The sequence below is a fragment of the Leptonychotes weddellii genome, chromosome 3 (genome assembly GCF_054177405.1).
Source record: "Leptonychotes weddellii isolate Sample4059 chromosome 3, ASM5417740v2, whole genome shotgun sequence".
Lineage (NCBI taxonomy): Eukaryota > Metazoa > Chordata > Mammalia > Carnivora > Phocidae > Leptonychotes > Leptonychotes weddellii.
Genome location: NC_138371.1, coordinates 128,221,424 through 128,245,322, shown reverse-complemented (window position 1 = coordinate 128,245,322; position 23,899 = coordinate 128,221,424). Strand labels below are relative to the sequence as shown.

Sequence of the window (23,899 nt, the reverse complement as noted above, 5' to 3'; positions counted from 1 at the left end):
CTTCTCTGTCAAATAAATAGAATCTTTAAAAAAAATAAGTCCAACACAGCTGGTCTTCCTCCAGTGGTGGAACAGATTACTGTTTATCTTCTTGAATACCAGATAAAGAAGCTGACAAGCATTTAGGGTCAGACGACGTGAAATATGTAATTGTTTACCATTCATACTCAGTATAGTAAGATGGGTCAATTATGAAAAATACCCAGAAACTGAGACAGAGTGAGGCGAACAACAATTAAAATTTTCCATCTCGCAATCATTCTGTACTTTTAAAATGATTCCCCTCACCCCCTTTATCTACTTCATGTGGAGGATGCATATTTGAATTTATATGACCTGAAAGGAAAAGGCTGCAGCTTTACTGTAGAGATTACTAGAGCCAATCTTAGGCTGCCTGGGTTCAAATTTAAGCTCTTCTTCCTAGCTGTGTATCCACAGGCAAGTTACTTCATTTGTTCATGCCTTGGTTTCCTTTTCTGTAAATGGTAATCATAACTAGGGCTACAGCACTGCACATCTGAATGAAAAGCCATTCATACTGCAGATCATGTGAGTAGTGCTTCAAGGCACGTGTAAGCACACGACACAGCCCTGAATTCAACCTCCATTCCTCCAAGGGTTGTTGGGAGGAATAAATGAGATAAACACTCGTATTTACACGACACAGCCCTGAATTCAACCTCCATTCCTCCAAGGGTTGTTGGGAGGAATAACTGAGATAAACACTCGTATTTAGCAGTGTTGACATTTACCATCAGTAGGTATCAGTAGTAACTGGAACTATATCATTGGCTCTCCTGGACCAGTTCGATATCCTGTGGAAGAGGATGACGATCAAGATCCCTGTAAATTAAATTACGATGTACGGCAGGAGAGCTGATAGACCTCTGAGGTAGAGGACACTGAGGTGCACTGCTGGCCTTGCTAGCTGAAAGAAAGCTGCCTATGGTGGTCCTCACTGACAGGTACGGAGAAAAAAAGCATTTGTCAGATCAACAGCTGCATACCAGGTGCCAGGGGGTGTGAATTGCTCAAGCAATGAAACCACATCTGGTACAGCAGCTGTACCAGTTGAATGGGGATGTGGTAGGAATCACTAACTTTGCATCTTTCAAGTCCTCGATGGTGGCATTTATCTCTGCAACCTCTCCAGGAAGGCAGTATTGCTTTTGGTTTCTATTTTCCTGGGTAGAGGCAGTTCTACTGGCTATTTGGCCTTTCCCACCATAATAGTCATCACTCCACAGGTCAGAGGAAGAACATGGGGAATCTGCCTGCTGCTGATTGTATCTGTTCCAATTATGTATCCAGAACTGGGGAAAACACCACAGGATGGGTTTGGGAGCCCACTGGGCCCACTGTGAGTGGGACCTGAGCTAAAACTCTATTCATCACCTGACCTCCACAAGCCCCTTCTCCAACGGATGGCCACAGAGATGTTCTGGGTCTCCTGGAATTAGTATCAGTTCAGAGCCAGCGTCCAGCTGTCCCTGCAAAGTCTGGTTATTTCCATTTCTCCACGGTACAGTTACCCTGGGAAAAAGCCACAGATCCCTTCTGGGAGGAAGCTGGGAGTAAGGTTAACAGTATAAATATTTGCAATATATTGGGGTCCTTCCTCATGGGGACCCAGCACCTCCCCTTTATTCAAGGGGTTTGGGCCCATAAACTGGCTCAAGTCTGAGAACTGATTGAAGGGCCATGACTTGTTTCTGTGATTAAAGTTACATTTCTGTTCACTTGATCTAGAACTTTTCTGCTCATACAGGTAAGTAAGAATTTACTAGGCTTCCTATCTATTTTACTTCTAGGGACAGCAGGATCAACTAGCCAATGGCACAGGGCTGCACAAGTCAGACCACTCCGATTGCTGTTTTGGCTCTGCCGTCTGTGACAGTGACCAAACCCACCTGGCCTTTGCCTATTGAGTGCTACCCCTTGACCCCTGCCACCCTGAAATCCAATGACTCCCAGTGCATTTAGGTTTCCCAGTTTAGTTACCCAGAGTTCCTACTGTCAAGTGTGGCCCACAGAGAAGAGCCAGCACAGAGCTCTTCAAGGATGCCAGGGCTCCCCTTACAAATTTATTTCTCACACTTGTGGACATGTAAAATTAACCAACACATTACTCGAAGTGACCTCTCCCTGAATTTAACTAGCAGGCAGAAAATAACAAGACATAATTATAAACATCAATCTGTTGGGAGGGAAGAGATAACAAAACTTTTCATAGAATCCCTTTAGCTTGGAAGAGATTTCAATTTATCAGATGCCAGGTATACAGAATAAAAAGTGTCGGACCTGTACTTCATATCCAGAGCTATCGCCCTCCCCTGCTGCCACAAAAACTATCTTGTAATCATTTAGCTTGGACTATTCATGGAATGCTTGAGTACTGTCCCTATCTGTACCTCTAATCACAAAACTACAAGGCTTTAAGTCACCTGATGTCTGAATTTTTGCCTCAAAGTATGTTTCTTTTCAACCTTAGCTTTTAGTGCTGTGTGAATCTCTGTGAGTTCCTCTCCATTTCAAGTAAACATTAAAATATATACACATATTATTTAGTATGCATACTTTATAAGATAGGTGTTTTTCCCCCCTTCTCTATGTTAGTCTTCCTATTCATATCTTTTTCTTCTCCCGATTATAAATATCAATTTTTATTTTTTTTTTTTAAGATTTTTATTTATTTATTTGAGAGAGAGAGTGAGAGAGAGAAAGAGCACAAGAGGGGGGAGCGGGAGAGGGAGAAGCAGACTCCCTGCTGAGCAGGTAGCCCGATGTGGGACTCGATCCAGGGACTCCAGGATCATGACCCGAGCCGAAGGCAGTCGCTTAACCAACTGAGCCACCCAGGCGCCCAAATAAATCAATTTTTAAATATTATTTTCTAATTTTAATGAGTAGATGTTTATTCTTAGTCTTTAATTTTTTTTTTAAAGATTTTATTTATTTATTTGTCAGAGAGAGAGCGCGCGAGCACAAGCAGGGGGAATGGCAGGTAGAAGGAGAAGCAGGCTCCCCGCTGAGCAGTGAGCTGACGCGGGACTTGATCTCAGGACCCTGGGATCATGACTGAGCTAAAGCCTGAGCCGAAGGCAGATGCTTAACTGACTGAGCCACCCAGGCGTCCCTCCTAGTCTTTAATTTTAAAAATATAGAGTAAAATATTTAAATTTTTCCTTCCTTAAAAAAAGTCCTTTTGATTTTTTTTAATTAGAAAAAAAAAATTTTTTTTTTTTAAGTAGGCTCCATGCCCAGTGTGTAGAGCCCAATGCGGGGGCTTGAACTCACAACCCTGAGATCAAGACCTGAGCTGAGATTGAGAGTCGGATGCTGAACCAACCAAGCCACCCAGGTGCCCCTGTCCTTTTTACTTTTTTAGTACCATTATTTTATTTTGCTAGTAAGCCAGTCTATCTAAAAGAAAGGTTGCCCAACCATTGTCTATTGATTATTTAGGTTGTTCTACGTCCCTGGCACAGAATCTCTCTTCCTATAACTACTGAGTTCATCTTTCGTTCTTAAAAACTGGATTCAAAATATCTGAGAGAGGTCACTGCTGACATTTGCCACTATTCTCTCTTTTATAATGTTGCTGTTTCTAAAGATTTTATTGTTTTTTCAAGTAAGCTCTGCACCCAACGTGGGGCTCGAACCTATAACCCTGAGATGAAGAGTCATATTCTCCACCAACTGAGCTAGCAAGATGCCCCAAAATGCTGCTGTTCCTGATTTTTTTAAATTTTATTATGTTATGTTAGTCACCATACATTACATCATTATGCTGTTCCTGATTATATTTCCCTTAAAACTCTCTCATCTCTAGCTTCCATAATATTATACTGTACTCATCCTTTTCCTGCTTATCAGACTCCTCTCTTTCGTTTGCCAACGAGTCAATCTTTCTCAGTGTGGCCGTTCCCTAAGGTTTGGCGCCCTGAATGTTCCCTCTCCCTAGACTCTCCCTCACATATTCTCTCGGTGTCAGGTATTACCTCTGTGCTAACGGCTACTGAATCTCTCTCCTTAATTGTGTTCTCTCACCAAAGCTCTGCTGACACAACAGCATTTACTGGATATTTCTAAATGGGTGTTCACAATAACCACAGAGTTAGTAATTCAAAAACAACTTACCATTATTCTTCCCGAATGGGCTCTGCTCTCCAACTTGAATGAATATCAGTCTTTCTGGCTAGGAAGATTAGAATCCCCGTGGCTCATCTTGTTTGTGTCAGAACAGACTACTGGGATGTAGTGTGGCTCTGGATCTGACAAACATAAGTTCAATCCCAGGACCACCATTACTTAACTGTGTGATCTTGGATTAGTCACTTACTCTCTGAGCCCAGCTCCTCATCTGTAAAATGGGGTTAATACTATCTATCTCACAGGGCTGTGAGGATCAGATCACCTACACTGCACGCAGGACACAGGGCCCAGCACTGGCCCCTCTTTTGTCCGTTCTTCCTGTGAAGGTCTGCCACAGGTCTATGCCAGGTCTAAGTCTTAGTCACACCTGGATTGCTCTAGCAACCTCTCTGCAGTTTGCCTTAAATCGAGCCTCTTGATCCATCCTGCACACTGCTGTCTAAATAATCTCCCTAAGATATGTATTTATCAAATCATGTGCTTATTTTTTTTGAAGATTTATTTATTTATTTGAGAGAGAGAGCAAGTGAGCGGGGGATGGGGAGGCAGAGGGAGAGTCTGAAGCAGATTCCTCACTGAGCACAAAGCCGGATGTAGAGCTCAATCTCACAACCCTAAGATCATGACCTGAGCTGAAACCAAGAGTTGGACGCTTAACCGACTGCAGCAACCAAGTGCCCCCAAATCATATGCTTACTGATAAAATCTTCAACAGGTCTCTACTCTCCAACAATCAAGGCCTGTTCTGCTTTTAAGGCTGTTCAAACTCTACCCCCTTGAACTCATTTCCTATCTCTTCCCATCACTATACTCCGGTTTCTCTTCCAATCATATAGATCTTTTACCTTTTACTATATCTTCCCACCACAAATATGCTCTGGGTAGACTGGCTTCCTCATTGTCCTACACACACACCAAGATCTTTTCCACCATGTGGATGCTCTGGCTGTGTCTTCCCTCTGCTCTCAATTCCCCCTCCTGACCACTGACCGTATTTAAAACCTGTACCAAGGGGCACCTGCGTGGCTCAGTCAGTTAAGCGTCTGCCTTCGGCTCAGGTCATGATCCCAGGGTCCTGGGATCGAGCCCCGCATTGGGCTCCCTGCTCTGCGGGAAGCCTGCTTCTCCCTCTCCCACTCCCCCTGCTTGTGTTCCCTCTCTCGCTTTGTCTCTCTCTGTCAAATAAATAAAATCTTAAAAAAATAAAAAATAAAAATAAATAAATAGAAGTTTAAGGACTTGAGGTGCCTAGGTGGCTCAGTCAGTTTAGTGTCCAACTCTTGGTTTCGGCTCAGGGCATGATCCTGATCAGGGTCTTGGGATCGAGCCCCATATCGGGCTCTGTGCTCAGTGGGGAGTCTGCTTGGGATTCTCCCTCTCTCTCTGTCCCTCCCCTTGCTCATTCTCTCTCTCTCTCCCTCTAAAATAAATAAATCTTTAAAAAAAATAAAATAAAAGTTTAAGGACTTACATTGTTTGATACTGTTTACATTGTATAAGTTTTTATCAGCCCAACTTAAAAATAAAGACAAATGATTAACTTTTTCTGCATTTCCATAAAAATCAAATACATCAAAAAAAAGGACAGTAGATGAAAAGTCAAGAAACTCACACATGGGGCGCCTGGGTGGCTCAGTTGGTTAAGCGACTGCCTTCGGCTCAGGTCATGATCCTGGAGTCCCAGGATCGAGTCCCGCACCGGGCTCCCTGCTCGGCAGGGAGTCTGCTTCTCCCTCTGCCCCTCCCCCCTCTCATGTGCTCTCTCTCATTCTCTCTCTCTCAAATAAATAAATAAAATCTTTGAAAAATAAAAAAAATTAAAAAAAAAGAAACTCACACATGACGCTAAAAGGGAAGATAGAAAAAATGCTAATAAGGACAATGAATAAAGAAGTTGAGAGAATAAAAATGTGAGGAAAATTTTTATGAGAGAATATGAAATAGGGAGATTTTTTTTTAAGATTTATTTATTTATTTTAGAGAGAGCATGCACAAGCAGGGGGAGGGGCAGAGGGAGAGGGAGAAGCAGACTCCCCGCTGAGTGTGGAGCCTGACTCGGCGCCACTGGGTCTTGATCTCAAGACCCTGAGATCATGACCTGAGCCAAAATCAAGAGTCGGCCGCTTAACCGACTGAGCCACCCAGTGGCCCCGGGAGATTATTTTTAACTTCAACATTTCAATGATAAGAATATAAGACAGATAGAATATATTCAAAAGAGAGCTTAAAAAAAGTTCATAAAATCCTTTATGAAGAATGATTTCAGTGGATTTGGCAGAGTGATGAGGAGAGGCGTAAGGCTGGAACACTGGCAAACCAGATCCTTGGAAAGATTATTGTTATGTGCACTTTGAGATTTTAAAAATTTAAGAAGTTAGGGGCTCCTGGGTGGTTAAACATTCAACTCTTGATTTCAGCTTAGGTCATGATCTCAAGGTCATGAGAATGAGCCCTGCATCAAGCTCTGTGCTGATTGTGGAGCCTGCTTGAGATTCTCTCTCCCTCTCCCTTTGCCCCTATCCTCCCTGTCCCTCTCTCTAAAAAAAAAATTTTTAAGAAGTTAAAAAAAAAAATCTAATATATCATTGGCCACTTAGTCTAAATGATAATACTTTCAGATTGTTATCACATAAATGATAAAGTTCTTTAGAGTAAAAAACCTTAATATATCTTTCTTTGAATACAGAGAACAATGATTTTCAAGGCAAGGTACCTATCTATCCTCCCCAGGGAAATTTTCTCTAATTCAGACATTCCTTCCTTCACTACCTCCCACTTTCTTCTCGCATTTAAGACCTCTACTTTGGTAAAGCTGCTGAGATTGATGAGCCTGCATTACAGCATTTAGTAGATATAGATAAAACATTTTAAAAAATGGGACAACAGGGGGCTCCTGCCTTCTGCTCAGATCATGATCCCAGGGTCCTGGGATCGAGTCCCACATTGGGCTCCCTGCACAGCAGGGAGTCTACTTCTCCCTCTGCCCCTCCCCCAACTCGTGCATGCTCTCTCTCCTGCAAAAATAAATAAAATCTTTAAAAAAATGGGACAGGGCGCCTGGGTGGCTCAGTTGGTTAAGCGACTGCCTTCGGCTCGGGTCATGATCCTGGAGTCCCGGGATCGAGTCCCACATCGGGCTCCCTGCTCAGGAGGGAGTCTGCTTCTCCCTCTAACCCTCCCCCCTCTCATGCTCTATCTTATTCTTTCTCTCAAATAAATAAATAAAATCTTAAAAAAAAATTTAAAAATGGGACAACACAGTTCTAACCAAGATCAGAGGTAAAATAATTTTCAGCATCATCTATGGACAAAATCCTCAAATATGCCTACCATAATCAGCTGGTGTGTAATTTAGGAGTTCAAATTTCCAGTTTTTATAGCTTGAATAATTCTGGTACATATCAAATATTTCCCGAGTAAACTGCTGGCAGATATCACCTAAAAAAATACAAAAAATATTCAGTCAGCACAGATTTTTTAAGAGAGCCATTCTTAGGTACAGGTCCTTTGGGAGATAGGGAGTAACTGTTTCCATAGTGAAACACATTTAGTGGACTTTTAAAGTTATAGTGTGTCAAACCAAGGTAAAATTTAAGTGTTTTTTTAGATCATTTATAATAAAATTATTTAACTGACCTCCAGTAGTTCTTCCAGATGTCACCTCTAAAATAACATCATTTTTGTCATATTTCTCCTTTGGCACTAGACTCTGGAAAAGCTGAAAATGGAAAAAAAAAAATCAGCATTTGTGTGTATATTTTCCATGATATACTACTGCTTGATTTTAGACAAAAGACCTCCAAACATTAAAAAAAAAAAAATCAGTAATTAACAAAATCATATAGCATCCCAATGAGGTCTAGTCATTAAATGCTGTAATAAGTAGACTGCATTAGACCTAAAATAAGTGATCAATTCATGCAAACAATGGAGTTACTTGTCAGGGTATTCTCCACAATGCTATCAGATTATCTTAATTTTCTAAAATGCCCAAGTTTAGATCAAAGTCTGGAGTGTTCCATTCAATTTTTTTCAGATTTTGCCTCTTATTAGTTCTGAACAGTAGCTTCTTTCATCTAATGAATGAAGTAAAGCTTTGAAAAGTGTTCACTTGGAGAAAATGAGGACTCTTTACATATGATTGTGTATTCTCTCCTGCCACAGATGACAGTGGGCCCCAGGTCGTGCCCTGTGTTCTCAGTAACGCTGTTCTGCTTAAAGAATATATTGAGGACTCCCAGGATAAGGCTTAAATAGTTTCTGAGCTGTGACAAGAAAACAAGGGGCTTCCTAAAAAAGTAACTAGCTTCCCTCTAAAGAAGAAAAGGGATGCAATTTTATTTTTTGTTTATTACTAAAAAGTTTTTCAAATCAAACTACCTACATGTCATGACTCTCCCTACTGCCAATTTTTTAAGTACTCCATCTCTGTTAGAAATGGTAGTCTGTGGGAGGGAACATCAGACCAAGAGTGACACCATCCTTCTGCCTTTGACTTGCTAGTTAGATCAGTGATAACAGTAACTGAGACCTCCACCTCCTTCTCCTCAACAAGCCCCTCTATGGAGTAGGGGGACTGAAGGCAGGACAATGGCAAATAGGACAGAAGGGTAGAAGATATAGATGCTATACGGCACTGTGGTTTTCGTTGGTCTTTTAGACAAATCACCCATCGAATTACAAGGAGCTAAAGACTTGCGTGAACCAACAGTGTCTATACGTTTGGATTCATTCCACTCTATCCAGAAAGCAAATTTTCAATCCTTAATTAACACAATCACTATGAACCACTCCCCTTTTCTAAGGCTTAAGAACCCCTGATTCTTCCTCTTGGTGAACTAAATTTCTTTACCAGCATCTGTCTCCTCACCTGGCAAGTTAACAGCTTTGGAATATAGTTACTCATGGAGGTGAGGGGGAAAGTGATGTTTTATTCTTCAGCATCCCAATGGCTTCAATCTCATTCTGTAGCAAATTACAGTACTAAACCCAGCTTAATCATTTATCATAAAAGAAGATTAAATAAACTCGTGTTTAGAAAGTACTTTGAATACCAAAGCATAGCTCAGTAAAACAGTATTCTTTTATATTAACACAATTGAGTAGTTTACCTCCTAAAACATACCTCACTGTATAATATATGGATTTTTTGAGCAATGGTTTGCCTCTCTTCCAATGCGAGTTCTTGTAACTGCTTTTCATCTTGTTTATTTAGACCTACAAACCATCAACAAAAATTATAAATGTTTTTAAATACAGGGAAACTCTTAAATAGCTACCTAATTCTGTCTATAAATTTTATTTCAGTTGTGAAGGAGGGATTATACAAAAGAAGAGTTAGAATAAAGAATATTAAGAAGTACTTGTGAAGCATATCTAAAAAAATTCATTGTGTAAAGAAGTATGATCACTGCCCCAAAGAGTTTATGATTTGAATGTCTAGAACTAATTACAGGAATCAATGATTAATAAAACAAGCTTGAAAAAGGACTGGTTAATTAAATATAAACTCAAATAAGGTAAGTTTTGGAGTAAATGGAGTGACCACTTCTTGTCTTAAAGGTAGCAGCCATTACTCAGCACACTGTGGGTAATCCAGGAGGGCTGGAGTCTCCATTTTTTTTTTTTTTCCTCCAAAGTCAGAAATAAGAACTCTTAGAATTTTGAAATCTCTTGAAATATTTATACCTAGTAAACAGTTTTTAAAAACACCCTGTAAGTCAAACAAAACATCTTTGTAACCTCTGCTTTATGGAAACATTGGTCCTTTTCACATCATTTCAAAAGCAGGAAGTTAAATCCTAGAACTCCCAACAAAAAAGCTAACAATGAGAGATAGTAGATCTCATAACCTTTGACTCCATTGCTCTAGATACCTAGACTCCATTTGTTAGTGGTGATGCTTGCAAGGTGATATAGAAATGTTTGATTCTTACTAGTGAAGAAGAAAACAGAAATGAAAAATCATAATTATAAAACAGAGAAGGCTCTTTGAAATTTCTTTCCTGGTCATGGAAGTCATTAAGGTCTGGTGGGATTCTATGCCTCATTCATACTTTCAACATCTAACACTTACTATGCACCAGATACTCTGCCAGTTGTTGGGGACACAGGGATGAATAAAACATGGTTCCAGGCCTTAAGGGCTCAGTCTGGTAGGAAAGATCGACATGTACACACGATCACAGTATGTGACAGGACAGTGCCATGAAGGCATAAAGGAGTGGGTCTAACCCAGACCTTAGCACTTGAGGAAGGCTTCCTGGATAGATGCCATCTGAACTAAATTCTAATTATGGATCATCTGTTGCAGAATTTTAATATCACTAGTGGCCCCACATTATGCACTTATACCACAAATGGAAACTAGGCTGACATTACTTCATATAGGTACCTGCTGGGTCAAAGACATCAGAAAAACCTGATGTGCAGTCACATAAAATTATTTTTGTGCCCTCTTATTATTTACTGATGTGTGAAATCTAACCTAATTCAATTTCATTATATCAAGAAAGGTTTGAGAGTCTATTATATCCTATGTTTGGTGCTGCAGGAAATCTAAAAATGAGTAAGACATAGGCTCAGTCTTTGAGGAACACAATGAAGGAAGGGACAGAAATTAAGACAATTATATAAAGGACCAAAATTCAAAACAGAGAAAGGTAACATTTTTGTTTTGCAGAGGGGATTGAAGCCAAAGTATGAAATCCAAGCCACACTTCATAAGTGAAATGAATTTTAACAAGGTAAAATTGGTGGGTAACAATGTGTGCAAAGACAGATATGGGATGACATGGGTATGTATATTCAGGGAACAGCAAGTTCTCTATTTTTCTTGGAAGGTAGCATATGCAAAGGGAATTAATACACTATACAGAAAGGCTGGTGTCACTTTGCAGAAGCTCTTTTTTTTTTTAAGATTTTATTTATTTATGAGAGAGAGAGAGAGCGCACAAGTGGGGGGCAGGGAGAGGGAGATAGAGAAGCAGACTCAATCACAGGACCCCGGGATCATGACCTGATCTGAAGGCAGATGCTTAACTGATTAAGCCACCCAGGGGCCCTTCTGCAGACGCTCTTAAATAACAAATCGAGAAATCTATATTTATAGGCAATGGGAGCTACTGAAAATTTTGAGCAGGGGAGTAATCTGATTACAGTTGTACGTGGACTGGGAAAGCCTGGAAGTGGCATGACAAGTTAGGAATGTATTTTAACTATCCAGGATGAGATATAATAAAGATATAAGAAGGGGACTCATGAAAGGTACACTACAGAGGCAGATTCTGTTGGAACTGGACTCATTGTGCAGTGGCTAAGAATAGAGGCTGTGGAATCTCACTGATTGGGTTCAAATCCTTGCTCCTTGCCTGACTGGCTGAGGGACCTTCGGCATTTTAAGCTCTCAGTTTCTTCATCAATAAAATGGGGACATTAATAATAATTCCTACCTCGTAAGATTATTGTGAATATTCAAATGAGATAATATTTGTAAAATACTTAGCTTAGTGCCTAGCACATGGTAGGGCTGTAAATGTTGCTTTTATCACTGTTATTACAGAAGAGCAGACTTTTAGACCTAGAAGAGACTCAGAAACAATCCAATCCAATCTCAGTTATACTGGTGATACAACCAAGGCTGAAAGAGATTATGTCAATTTAATTTATAAGCATCCTATTATATGCAAAGAACCTTCCCCAAACTAATTAATTACAAATTTGAGTGGCATAATGCAGAGTAAAAAAAAAAAAAATCCTCATTAAGCATAGTGAGAAACTCATGGTACCTCCAATAGAAGGTAGGAAATCCAGGACTTTACAGGTATAACTGTGACTGGCCTTGACACTGCTTAACATCTCTAACACTTAATGGAACAGGATGGAGCACAGAAGAAAGTTTAGAAACTAAAAGCCTATAGCACTATCGGGATAAATGTTGAATCCCAGGTTAGTCCATTGTGTTTTTCTCTCAACTTCTGTACATTTTGGAAAATTGTCATATGAGAAAAAATGTTAAGGCAATAGCAATACTAAGAAATATCAAAACTAAAAATAAACACCTCTCACACAGATCAAAGAATTAAATGTAAGGTTAAAAAATTTAACTCTCGGGACACCTGGGTGGCTCAGTCGGTTCAGTGTCTGCCTTCGGCTCAGGTCATGATCCTGGGGTCCTGGGATTGAATCCTATATTGGGCTCCTTGCTCAGCGGGAGCCTGCTTCTCCCGCTGCCCCTCCCCCTGCTCGTGGTCTCTCTCTCTGTCTCTCTCTCTGTCTCTCTCTCACTCTCTCTGTCAAACAAATAAATAAAATCTTTAAAAAAAAAAAATTTAACCTCAGAAGAAAACACAGATGTACCCTTTGTAACCGTGGGTTACACAACAGTTTCTTAGATGTAACACCAAAACACAAACAACAGTAGAAAAAAAGGGAAATTTGACATCATCAAAACTAAAAAATTATGGTGCTTCAAAAGATAACCCATAGGAGAAAAGTTTTGCATATCATATATCTGATAAGGAATTTGTGGCTATAATATAAAGAACTCTCACAACTCATTAATAGGACAAATAACTCATTTTAAAAATGAGCAAAGGATCTGAACAGTCATTTATCCAAAGATGAGATACAAATGGCCAACAGGCACATGAAAAGATGCTCAACATCATTAATCAGGGAAATGCAAATCAAAGCCATACTCAGATACCATTTTACACCCACTAGGATAGCTAGAATCAAAAGGGCAGAGTAAAAATGGTGCAGTCACTTTGGAAAACAGTCTGGCAACTCCTCAAAAGGTCAAATGTAGAGTTATGATAGGCAATTGTAGCACCATTGTTCATAATAACCAAAAAGTGGAAACAATACAATATCCATTAAGTGATAAATGGATAAATAAAAATAAAATGTGGTAGATCCATACAATGGAATATAGTCCCACAATAAAAAGACATGAAATACAAATACATGCTACAACAATGATGAAACTTGAAAATATTATGCTAAATGAAAGAAGCCAGTCACAAAGGACAAATTATATAACTCCACTTATATACAATGCCTGAAATAAGTAAATCTAGAAAGTAGATTAGCAGTTGCCTCGGGTTGGTAGGGAAGGGGGAATTGGGGCAAGTGGCTACAAGGTGCAGGGTTCTTTCTGGGATGATGAAATAATACCTGGATGAAATAATACCCTTTGATGGGGTAGGAACTGTATTTTTGTGTCTCTGCTATGTACGTAGGAAAGTGCTCAGTAAAGGCCTGCTCAGTAAATTAAAGCTTTGGTAAAGGTCAATATTCAGTCTCCTAGACCCTAAAAACTTCTTGGCAAGCACCACAAGGAGTTTGTTCTCTTAGTAGTTGATTTTTAGTAGCCAAAATACATCAAACACCCAGGGTAGAATCCTGTCTTCTCTGAGTATAGAGTGTATTCATTCTAAGCTTTTTAAAAAACTGCATTCAAGAAAGCTTTAACCTATAAAATCAATTACATTCTTTACACACACATATCTTTTACCTACTTTTACACATTGAATCTAATTCTTCAATTGCTTGCTCAGCCTCCTGAATTTCTTGGTAAATGGCTGCAAGTGGTGCCAACTCAGCATGCCTTCGATTCAAGGACTTCCGGTCCCCTTCATTCACAGACATATGCTGCAAACACTCATCAAGCGTCCGGTACTCCTTATTCAGGTCCTCCATATATTTCTGTAGTGCTTTATGCTTCCACAGCATCTTGGACTGATGACAATATCTCCTGGGACAATTCTTATTTAGCAGATGATGGAGAATGCGATTCCTGTTTTGTCTAAAAATCCACAGCCTTGTATCAAGATGGAGCTGTGTAAATTGATGAGATTGGGGCTGGAGGTGGTACTGGCGGGGACCATTAAGAGATGAACGTCTAAAAAGCCAAGCACACAGGTGACGATTCATCTCTGCATCTGAAATATAATAAACACAATCTGAAAAAAAAAATCAACTCTACAAATACAAAAGCTGGAAGGAGCCTCAAGAAATCTTGTTCCGTTCATGGGCACAGGCAGCTCCAAACACAGTCTGAAAATTCAGTAATTCATAAAAGGAAAATAATTCTTCATACCTCTGAATCTAACATATTAAAATAAGCAAAGATAGCACGGTTTTCTATTTACTCAATGTATATAATTAACGATGGCAAATGAGTAGAAGCATAATTAATAAATACATCAATAGACTGGGTTCAATCAGCTACTTCCTAGAAAGTATCCAGGATCTAGAATTGAGTACGTCAACAAGCACTTGAAAGGTATGAAATAATCATGCAAGTTTTAGGTGGTTCACATACACAGAGATTTCTAAAGTTTGAAGGAAATACTGTTTTCTTGTCTAATTCTTTAATTTTAGGTATCCAGATGTCCAAGGAAGTCAAGTAACTTAATTATGATTATTTACTCAGCCAGACAGAGGCAGAGCTCATACTAGAATGCAGTTTGCCTGTTCGGAGCTCAGCGCTTTCCATTCTCAATTCTACAATCAGGTGCTTATCTTTCAGCTAAGATCCTGAAGGAGGAAAACTTCAGATATTAACAGACTAAGAAAGTAGGCCAGGTAAAAAGGAAGGGTGGCATTATTCGCATTAAGTGAAAAAAGCAGAATGCAAAACAATATAATCTCAATTAGGTTTTCAAGATTTTCTATGATATATGATATATAAGTAAAAAAGGTAAACAATATTTTTTGGGGAAAAAAAACAACCTAAAAAACAAACATACCAAAACGTTAATAAGATGATTTCTAGTTGTGGGATTGTGGATACCTTTTGCTTGCTTTCTGTTTTTTCTACCTTTCGGTGTTTTTAATATTTTTATACCCACAGCACATATTACTGTCACAATCAGGAAAAAATAGTTACTTTAAAAAATTACAAGTTAGGTGAAACTGGCTGTGTACATGAATTTCCTGTTCTTCACCCGTCTAATAGACATAATCAAAAGCTAACAAAAGCACAGAATAGTTTTATTAAGAAAGGGAAAAGATAAAGTATTTTAGGAAAAACACTCTGCTCCTAAAATTCTGAGGTTCAAAGTTGAAATAAGGGTCAAAATTTTATGAGAATCAACTTTTACTGTTTCCCGTGTTCCTACTACACTAGGCGGTGCATTCATTTATTAACTCATTTGATCACTGTAAGTCAGCTAACTTGAATATCATTATCTCCTAGAAAATAACATATTCAGAATGGTCTCCAAAACATTCAGATTTTGCAGGATTCTGCCAATGAACTTTAACATCTGAAGCCCATTTGGAAAAAGACTGTGGAAAAACGCACCAATGCCCAGCAGCCACACGCGTTACAGTCCTTCAGCAGAAGTTCCCGTGTGTCTTTACATCTAGTCTCAAGCACATCAGAGAAGTGTGTCCATTTGAAAAAACAGACAAAAGGATGACACATTTTTGTTAGAACACTTCTAGCTAAAATTTCCATCCTAGAAACAGTAGTAGAATGAGTAACTCTTAAGATCTTGAACCTCAATGTTAAGAGAAAAAAACAAAAACACCACAACAAACCACTCGCTAGGGTTACCGGTGCCCGAGCACGGCCCGTCTTCCCCATCACCCACCGCAGTAGCAGCGTTACTCTGATACTCTAGGAACGATTCTCAGAGTCGGCAGGTCAGAAGTGACACTAAGCCTGCGCTACAGCAACACGTCTAAGCCACACTTTGTAACTCAGTATACGGAGTGATCCTACCGAGGCAACATGGAAAAAAAAAATGGGGGTGGAAAAATACTTTTTCTAAGATCAAAAAAAAGAGGAAAAAAAATAATTGTGAGTACCTAAGAAAAAGAACAAAGGACGACAGCTTTCCTTTCTGAAGCCGGAACCTTCTGTGACCTGCTACATTTCAGCCCGACAGACACTGTATCACCTTCACTTCCGGGTTCACACCTTCCGGGTTAACACTTGCTCTCAGGTTCTCCTCAGCAGTCGTCCTTGGGTGTGCGTAACAGCTAACAGGGGAAACACAACAGAAAAATGACAACTCGAGAAAGAAAAAAAAAAAAAATGACAAAGCAATAAAGAAAATTCCAGGAGATGACCATGGGCGGTACCCATCCGGAGCCCGAGCCCAGGGCACGGGTTGCGACAGGATAGGTACGGTGGGCGGTAGCGGAATGCAGAATGAACCACAACTTCCGGGAGCTCCCACCCAGGAATCCTGGGAGTTGTAGTTTACGCCCAGGCTGGCCTCCAAGCCCTGGGCCAAAAGTGGACCTCTGGTTTCATAGTTACAGGCAAACACAGGAAAGAGATTCTCTACAATTCTGATTAGGAGATCAAGATTTACAATATATTAATATGAAATTACAAGAATTTCCTCATATATGGAAATTATATAATGGAGCCACTAAAGAAGTGGGGTTTTTTTGTTTGTTTTTTAAGCAGTTGTTCTTTAATTTTTATTTTATTTATTTATTTATTTTTTTGAGGACTCCCTTTTCATCATCCCCAGATTTAGGGATTCTGCATGTTTTTTTGTTTTTGTTTTTATTTCCTTTTCCCATTTTCCCCCCTATGGGATCTGCATGTTAATAGTTGTACTTTCAGCTTCCACTGCTTGCGGAAATGCCTAATAACTAAAGGAGGATATAAATTTGTATTTTTAAAAATCATAACAGGGTCCAAAAGATAGGAGACTATATATATCCACAAATTAATGACTACATAGATGTTGCATGCATATATAGAATTTAGGGGCTCAAACTAGGTTCAGAGCTTGTAAACTAGTGATTAAATAATTCTAAAAATCCAGCTAATAAACAATTCCAGGAAAATGCAAATATACTGCCTTACTTTAAATATCACAAGTCACATAACCGCTATGTCTCAATATTTCTTTATCAAAAGCCAAGGCAACCATCATCCCATATAACTGACTTCACAGGATATTTTCTTAGGTTGTGACTGCATATAAAAAGGACAATTAACCCTAAATGCAAATATCTAACATTACCTACTTCAAGGTATTTACTTCTACCTAGTATATATTAAATCCTATACTAAATGGTTTAAACCTATTAATTAATTCTGGGTGCCTGGGTGGCTCAGATGGTTAAGCGTCTGCCTTCGGCTCAGGTCATGATCCCGGGGTCCTGGGATCGAATCCCACATCGGGCTCCCTGCTCCTTGGGAGCCTGCTTCTCCCTCTGCCTCTCTCTCTCTCTCTGTCTCTCATGAATGAATAAATAAAATCTTAAAAAAAAAAAAAACCTATTAATTAATTCTTACCACAACAACCCTGAAATACCCATTTCCAGAAGAGAAAACTAAGGCACAGAGAGCTTAAGTAACTTGTCCAAGGTAAAAGAACCGGTAAGTAATAGAACTGAGATTCAATCAAGGTAGTCTGTCTTAGTGTTCTGTGACTCCTAAGCTCTGATACTGCCTCCCTCCTCCAAAAAAAGAAAGAAAAAAGAAAACATTCCATTGTTCATTCAATAAATAATGGGCACCAGTTATACGCTACTCACTGTGTTATGGACATGAGAATTTAGCAATGAAGAGAAAAGGCACAAATCTTTGCCCACATGGAGTTTATGTTCCAGTAGGGAACAAATTCCAAAGGATCCACAAAAATCATTCTCCTAAATTATCCAATAAAATCATTTTTTCATTTGATTTGTGTATGCAGATATATAACTTAAGTAATATAGTATAGAAAGCTTTATTCTTCTTAAAAAATAACTTTACTGCTATGGACTGAATTGTGTGCCTCCCCCCCCAATTTAACATGTTGAAGGTAACCCCCAGTGTGACCCTCCAGTGAGTGTGACACTGGAGACAGGGCCTTTAAGGTTAAGCGAGTCATAAAGGTGAAGGCCTGATCTAGTAATATTTGTGCTCTGCTAAGAAGAGACATCAGAGAGCTTGTGAGTGCAAGTTCTCTCTTCTCTCTTTTTTCCAAGACAAAGATGCCTCAGGATGAAACCTACCTTGCCAGCACCTTGATCTGGGACTTCCCAGCCTCCCAAAGTGTGAGAAATAAATTTATGTTGTTTAAGGCACTCAGTCTATGGTATTTTGTTATGGCAGCCCAAGAAAACAAACACATTTACGTGTGTAAAAATTTATTGGGATATACATGAAACTTTATGCACTTTATGTATTTTATTCCTCAATTTAAAAAAAGTCACTAAAGGGACGTCTGGGTGGCTCAGTTGGTTAAGCATCTGCCTTTGGCTCAGGTCATGATCCCAGGGTCTGGGATCAAGTTCTGCATCGGGCTCCCTGCTTCTCCCTCTGCCTGCTGCTTCGCCTGCTTGTGCTCTCTCTTTCTCTCTGACAAATAAATAAATAAAATCTTTTAAAAAAAAATCCCTAAAGACATTTATGCTTAGTACTATAAATACTGCTTTCTCCTCCATGCTTTTTAAAAAAGAATATAATATGGTATATCTACATTTATGAATATGCAATGATGTCCACAATCCATCATTAAATGAAAGACATTGTTAAAAAAAAAACTCAGCAAACAAAGAAAAATAAGAAGGGAGGCGGCGGGGGGGGGTTGTTGTTAAAAAAAAAACACAACTCAGCAAATTGAGTTCCATTTAAAAACATATGATGCATGGAGCACCTGGATGGCTCAGTTGGCTAAGCATTTGACTCTTGTGCTCAGCTTAGGTCTTGATTTCAGGGTCATGAGTCGAAGCTTCATGTTGGGCTCCATGCTGGGCGTGGAGACTACTTAAGAAAAAAATATGTGTGATGCATATATATTTAAAAGTCCAGTGGAATTATAGGTAATCCTTATTTTCTTCTTTGTTGTATTCTGGATTTCCTGAAGTTTTGTGATGAGTATTATTGTAAACAAGACAGGTATAAAAGAAAAAAGACAGTAAAAAAAGATTTTATTTATTTGAGAGAGAGAGAGAGCATGAGCACGAGTGGGGGTAGGAGCAGAGGGAGAAGGACAAGCAGACTCCCTGCTGAGCGTGAGCCCAACACAGGGCTCGATTTCACCGACCCTGAGATCATGACCTGAGCCAAAATCAGGAGTCAGATGCTCAACTGACTGAGCCACCCACGTGCTCCAAAAAGGACATTCTTTAATGTTTGATTGAAAAAGCCTAGGGGAGGGGCGCCTTGGTGGCTCAGTTGGTTAAGCGACTGCCTTCGGCTAAGGTCATGATCCTGGAGTCCCAGGATTGAGTCCCACATCAAGCTCCCTGCTCAGCAGGGTGTCTGCTTCTCCCTCTGACCCTCCTCCCTCTCATGCTCTCTATCATTCTCTCTCCCTCTCGATAAATAAATAAATAACTTAAAAAAAAAAAAGAAAAAGCCTATGGGAGTTATTATTATTGAATCATTTTATGAAGTTAAGCTCTACTTCAAAGAGTCTGATACATTACAGGAAGCATTTTTCTAGAGGTAGTAATAAAAAGGTTGATTCAGTGAAAAATAATAGCATTTGATTAAATTAGCACCAAGAGCTCCTCTCTGAGGTATTTCTCACAATAAAGTTGATTTCATAAGTTTCTATTATGAACGTACGTGTAATGGGCACTGACAATTGGGTATTCCCTTAGAAATGAAATGACCTATGTCCCTTTCCTCTGCCTTGGAGCAAACAACAAAATACTTGCAGCTATTTTTCAGATTGATTTACAGCAAACTTAGCCCAAAGTCAAAGGGGTAGAGAATGGGGATTTTCACTTCGCTTCTTCTCAGAGGCCTCCGGATCGATCCAAAGATGCTAAGGACACGCTTGTGTCTATTATATGAACGGAAGGTTGATTTGTGTCCTGCTGCGGGGCTTCTACATCAGAAAGCATCCACTTAGGGCTTTCCCTGAGAGAAACAGAGCACCACGACTTCCTCAGCCCTGGACATTCTTCAGGGAGCTGGACCAGGGTGGGTGGAGAGATTGTCCCAGGCTACGCTGAAACCTTCAGTCCCACTTGGGAAACTTTCAGAGGCACTGAAAGCAACATAAAGTCCCAGGACGCAAGCCATAAAGCATGATGGGTCAGAGCACCCTGTGAAATGGACTTTGGCTTTCTGGCTCACTGAAGTTTAGGGTCTTGACCACGTCCTGAGGCATCCCACAGTGTAAAGATTGGCAGCCACTTGAGATTTTAATCAGCTATGTTTTATTACAGAAAAAGTGAAACGAGGGGGCGCCTGGGTGGCTCAGTTGGTTGGGCGACTGCCTTCCGCTCAGGTCATGATCCTGGAGTCCCGGGATCGAGTCCCGCATCGGGCTCCCTGCTCAGCGGGGAGTCTGCTCCTCCCTCTGACCCTCACCCCCCTCATGCTCTCTCTCTCATTCTCTCTCAAATAAATAAATAAAATCTTTAAAAAAAAAAGAAAGAAAGAAAAAGTGAAACGAGGAATTATTTGACAATTTAACACAAAATCCAAGTCTTCGCTAAAGTGGAAAAGAAACAGCAAAACAAAGATTATTCTACTTTGATTCTTGTGAAGTATTTACCCTGAGAGAAACAGAATACGAAGGATGAAAAGGCAGCATTTCTTCTTTTCATATATTCATACTGGTTCTCAAATTTTTCTTAGCTTGGGGGGAAAACAGCCAAAAAATGCGCCACCTGCTGGCGTTATGGAAACTAGATCACTCATTATTTTCAGAATCCGTGTAAGAGGTCAACCTACTCTTTTCCCTTTACTACTACTACTAAAAAACAAACAAACAAACAAACAAACAAAAAAAACCAAAGCCAGGTCAAAGACAAACTGATCCTGGAAACTCCCTTTATTCCACCCTAAACTGGTACCGAAGTCGGCTTTGACAAGCTCTCCTAAAACTCCTTGGTGATTTCATCTCTTCCATATATCATCTTAAATTTCAGGCTAAATATTTTTCTTAAATCATTTACATCGGATTCGAGTTGTATATTTTAAAATCTTTGTTTCAGTAAATTTTATTTTCCCATCTTTTTCTCCTAACAGTAGTATTCAAATACCCTTTATAAGCATTAAAGTCTTTTTTAAGATTTTTATTTATTTATTTGAGAAAGTGAGTGAGGGGAGGGAGAGCGAGAGAACACGTGCTGGGGGGTAGGCAGACTCCCCGCTGAGCAGGGAGCCGATGAGGACGTGGTGCTCGATCCCTAAACTCCAGGATCATGACCTGAGCCGAAGGTAGACACTTAACCAACTGAGCCACCCAGGTGCCCCTAAAGTCTTTTCCAACTTAGATCCCAAAGTGGTCTACGTGGAGGAAATCTATATTGTGTGTATGTGTAGATATATATCTTTCCATTTCTTCCCTCTTTATTACAACAATTTTCAAACATGTTCAAAAATAGAGAGAACCATGTAATGAACCACCATGCTCCAGTCACAAATTCTGAAGGTATCAATGCAGGGTTTCACCTACCCTCCTCCCTCTGCCTGCCATCCTCACTGGATTACTTTGAAGCAAATACAAAACATCATATTTTTTCATCTATAAATATTTTGTATGTAGCTCTAGAAGATAAAGACTTTTAAGAAATATAATCACCTCCCCAAACTAAAAATAGCTTCCTACTATTACCAAATACCTAGTTCATGTTCAAATTTCTCTCACTGTAGCAGATTTTTTTCTTGTTCTCTTTGGCAGTTTGTTTGTTCATATTGATATTCAAATAAGGTCCATATAAATCATAGGAGACTCTTAATCTCAGTAAACAAACTGAGGGTTGCCGGAGGGGAGTGGGGTGGGGGGATGGGGTAGCTGGGTGATGGACACTGGGGAGGGTATGTATTGTGGTGAGCACTGTGTATTGTGTAAGACTGATGAACCACTGACCTGTACCCCTGAAACAAATAATACATTATATGTTAATAAAAAAAATTAAAAATAAAATAAAATTTTCAGGAAAAAACCCAAATAAGGTCCATATATTGCAGTTTCTTTTTTTAAAAGATTTTATTTATTTGAGAGAGAGAGAGCTAGAGAGAGAGCACACACAGAGGGAGAGGGAGAGAGAGAAGTAGACACCATCCCCCTTGCTGAGCAGGGAGCCCAGTGCAGGGGCTGGATCCCAGGACCCTGGGATCATGACCTGAACGGAAGGCAGATGTTTAACTGACTGAGCCACCCAGGCGCCCCCATATATTGCTATTTCTTGCTATATTTTTGGTTTGTTTTAATCTGTAGGTCCCTAGCCCCCCTTTTCCCCCCTTGCAATATATTTGTTGAAGAAACCGGGTCTTTTGCCTTAAGAAGTGTCACACAGTCTGGATTTTCCCAGCATTGTGTTGCAATGTTTATCATGTTCCTTTGTTACCTGTATTTCCTATAAACTGGCTTGATCAGATTCAGATTCAAATTCTGGGGGCAAAAGTACTTTATAGGTGGGTTAGATACTCCTAAAGGGAGGTGCAAAATATATAGTCGTGTTTTTAAAATGCTACTAGAAACTCTTCATTGCCTAGACCCATTATTTCACTAGAGGTTGCAAAATGGTGATATTTTATCATCCCTTCTTCATTTATAATAAAGGGAAAATGTTAGCTAGGATGCAATGGGATGATACCAAAGCTGGAGGTTGAAAGCCAAAAGTGGAAAGGAGGAGGAGGATGGGACAAAGGCAGGGATGGAATGTGTTTTGTTTTGCAGAACCAACAGTTTCAGCCAAGGAGATACCCAACTAGGTGTTTAACCTGCCCTTACGTGAGCTTGTTAGAGCCGGATTGGGGCTGAGGACCTGCTCAGATGACCTCAAGCTGTCCTGAGGTTGCCTTTAGCTCATTATAATATTAAGATCTCCCATCAGTGGAGTTTTCTGCCATTTTTTGAACAGAAAAGTGTATGCCTAGTGTGTTGACATGCTAAGCATGCACACTTGAACCAGTGTGCGGACACAAGCTCCCTACCCCGTCGTCCCCGATACACTGACTAAAAGCTTCCTGTACTAACCCCATGGGGAGACAGTGCTTTGAGAGCTATCTCCCTGTCTCCTTACTTGTGACAAGTAATAAAAAGTTCTTTGCTTTCGACACCTGTCTGGGTTGTGTTCAATTTGATGCACCCCAAGCGGTGAACCCCTTGAGTTTGGTTACAAAACTTGCCCTTCTCAACTACTGGTCTCCCTTGCTTTGAAATTTTTATTTTTATTTTTAAAGATTTTATTTATTTATTTATTTATTTGACAGAGAGAGACACAGTGAGAGAGGGAACACAAGCAGGGGGAATGGGAGAGAGAGAAGCAGGCTTCCTGCCGAGCAGGGAGCCCCACACATGGGGCTCGATCCCAGGACCCTGGGACCATGACCTGAGCCGAAGGCAGACACTTAAACGACTGAGCCACCCAGGAGCCCCGCTTTGAAATTTTTAACAGGAAAAATGGGGGCGCCTGGGTGGCTCAGTCGGTTAAGCGACTGCCTTCGGCTCAGGTCATGATCCTGGAGTCCCGGGATCGAGTCCCGCATCGGGCTCCCTGCTCGGCGGGGGGTCTGCTTCTCCCTCTGACCCTCTTCCCTCTCGTGCTCTCTGTCTCTCATTCTCTCTCTCAAATAAATAAATAAATAAAATCTTTAAAAAAAAAAAAAGGAAAAATGAAAACTTTGCCAAAGTGGAGAGGTGATCAAATTCAAAAGCTTGCTTTCTGGGGTGCCTGGGTGGCTCAGTGGTTAAGCGTCTGCTTTCAGCTCCGGTCATGATCCCAGGGTCCTGCCACTCCCCCTGCTTGTGCTCTCTCTCTCTCTGTCTAATAAATAAATAAAATCTTTAAAAATAAAAATAAAATAAAA

At 40.0% G+C, this 23,899-nt stretch overlaps 1 protein-coding gene across 13 annotated transcripts in view; it reads right to left on the bottom strand.

The window, feature by feature from the left end:
- The window catches only part of MTRF1 (mitochondrial translation release factor 1), a 67,860-nt gene that overhangs the window by 32,668 nt on the left and 11,293 nt on the right, over positions 1 to 23,899 (bottom strand). For 3 of the 13 annotated variants that reach the window (XR_014143795.1, XM_081814990.1, XM_081814989.1), the window contains exons 1-5: positions 15,976 to 16,316; positions 13,677 to 14,099; positions 9,281 to 9,372; positions 7,792 to 7,873; positions 7,486 to 7,593 (exon numbers count right to left, since the gene is read on the bottom strand). Coding sequence is in view for 12 of the 13 variants with exons in the window: in XM_081814990.1 (XP_081671116.1) it covers positions 7,486 to 7,593; positions 7,792 to 7,873; positions 9,281 to 9,372; positions 13,677 to 14,091 (697 nt within the window). In the remaining variant the exon portion in view is untranslated. The other 10 variants (XM_081814985.1, XM_081814986.1, XM_081814987.1 and 7 more) reach the window with 9 other exon arrangements.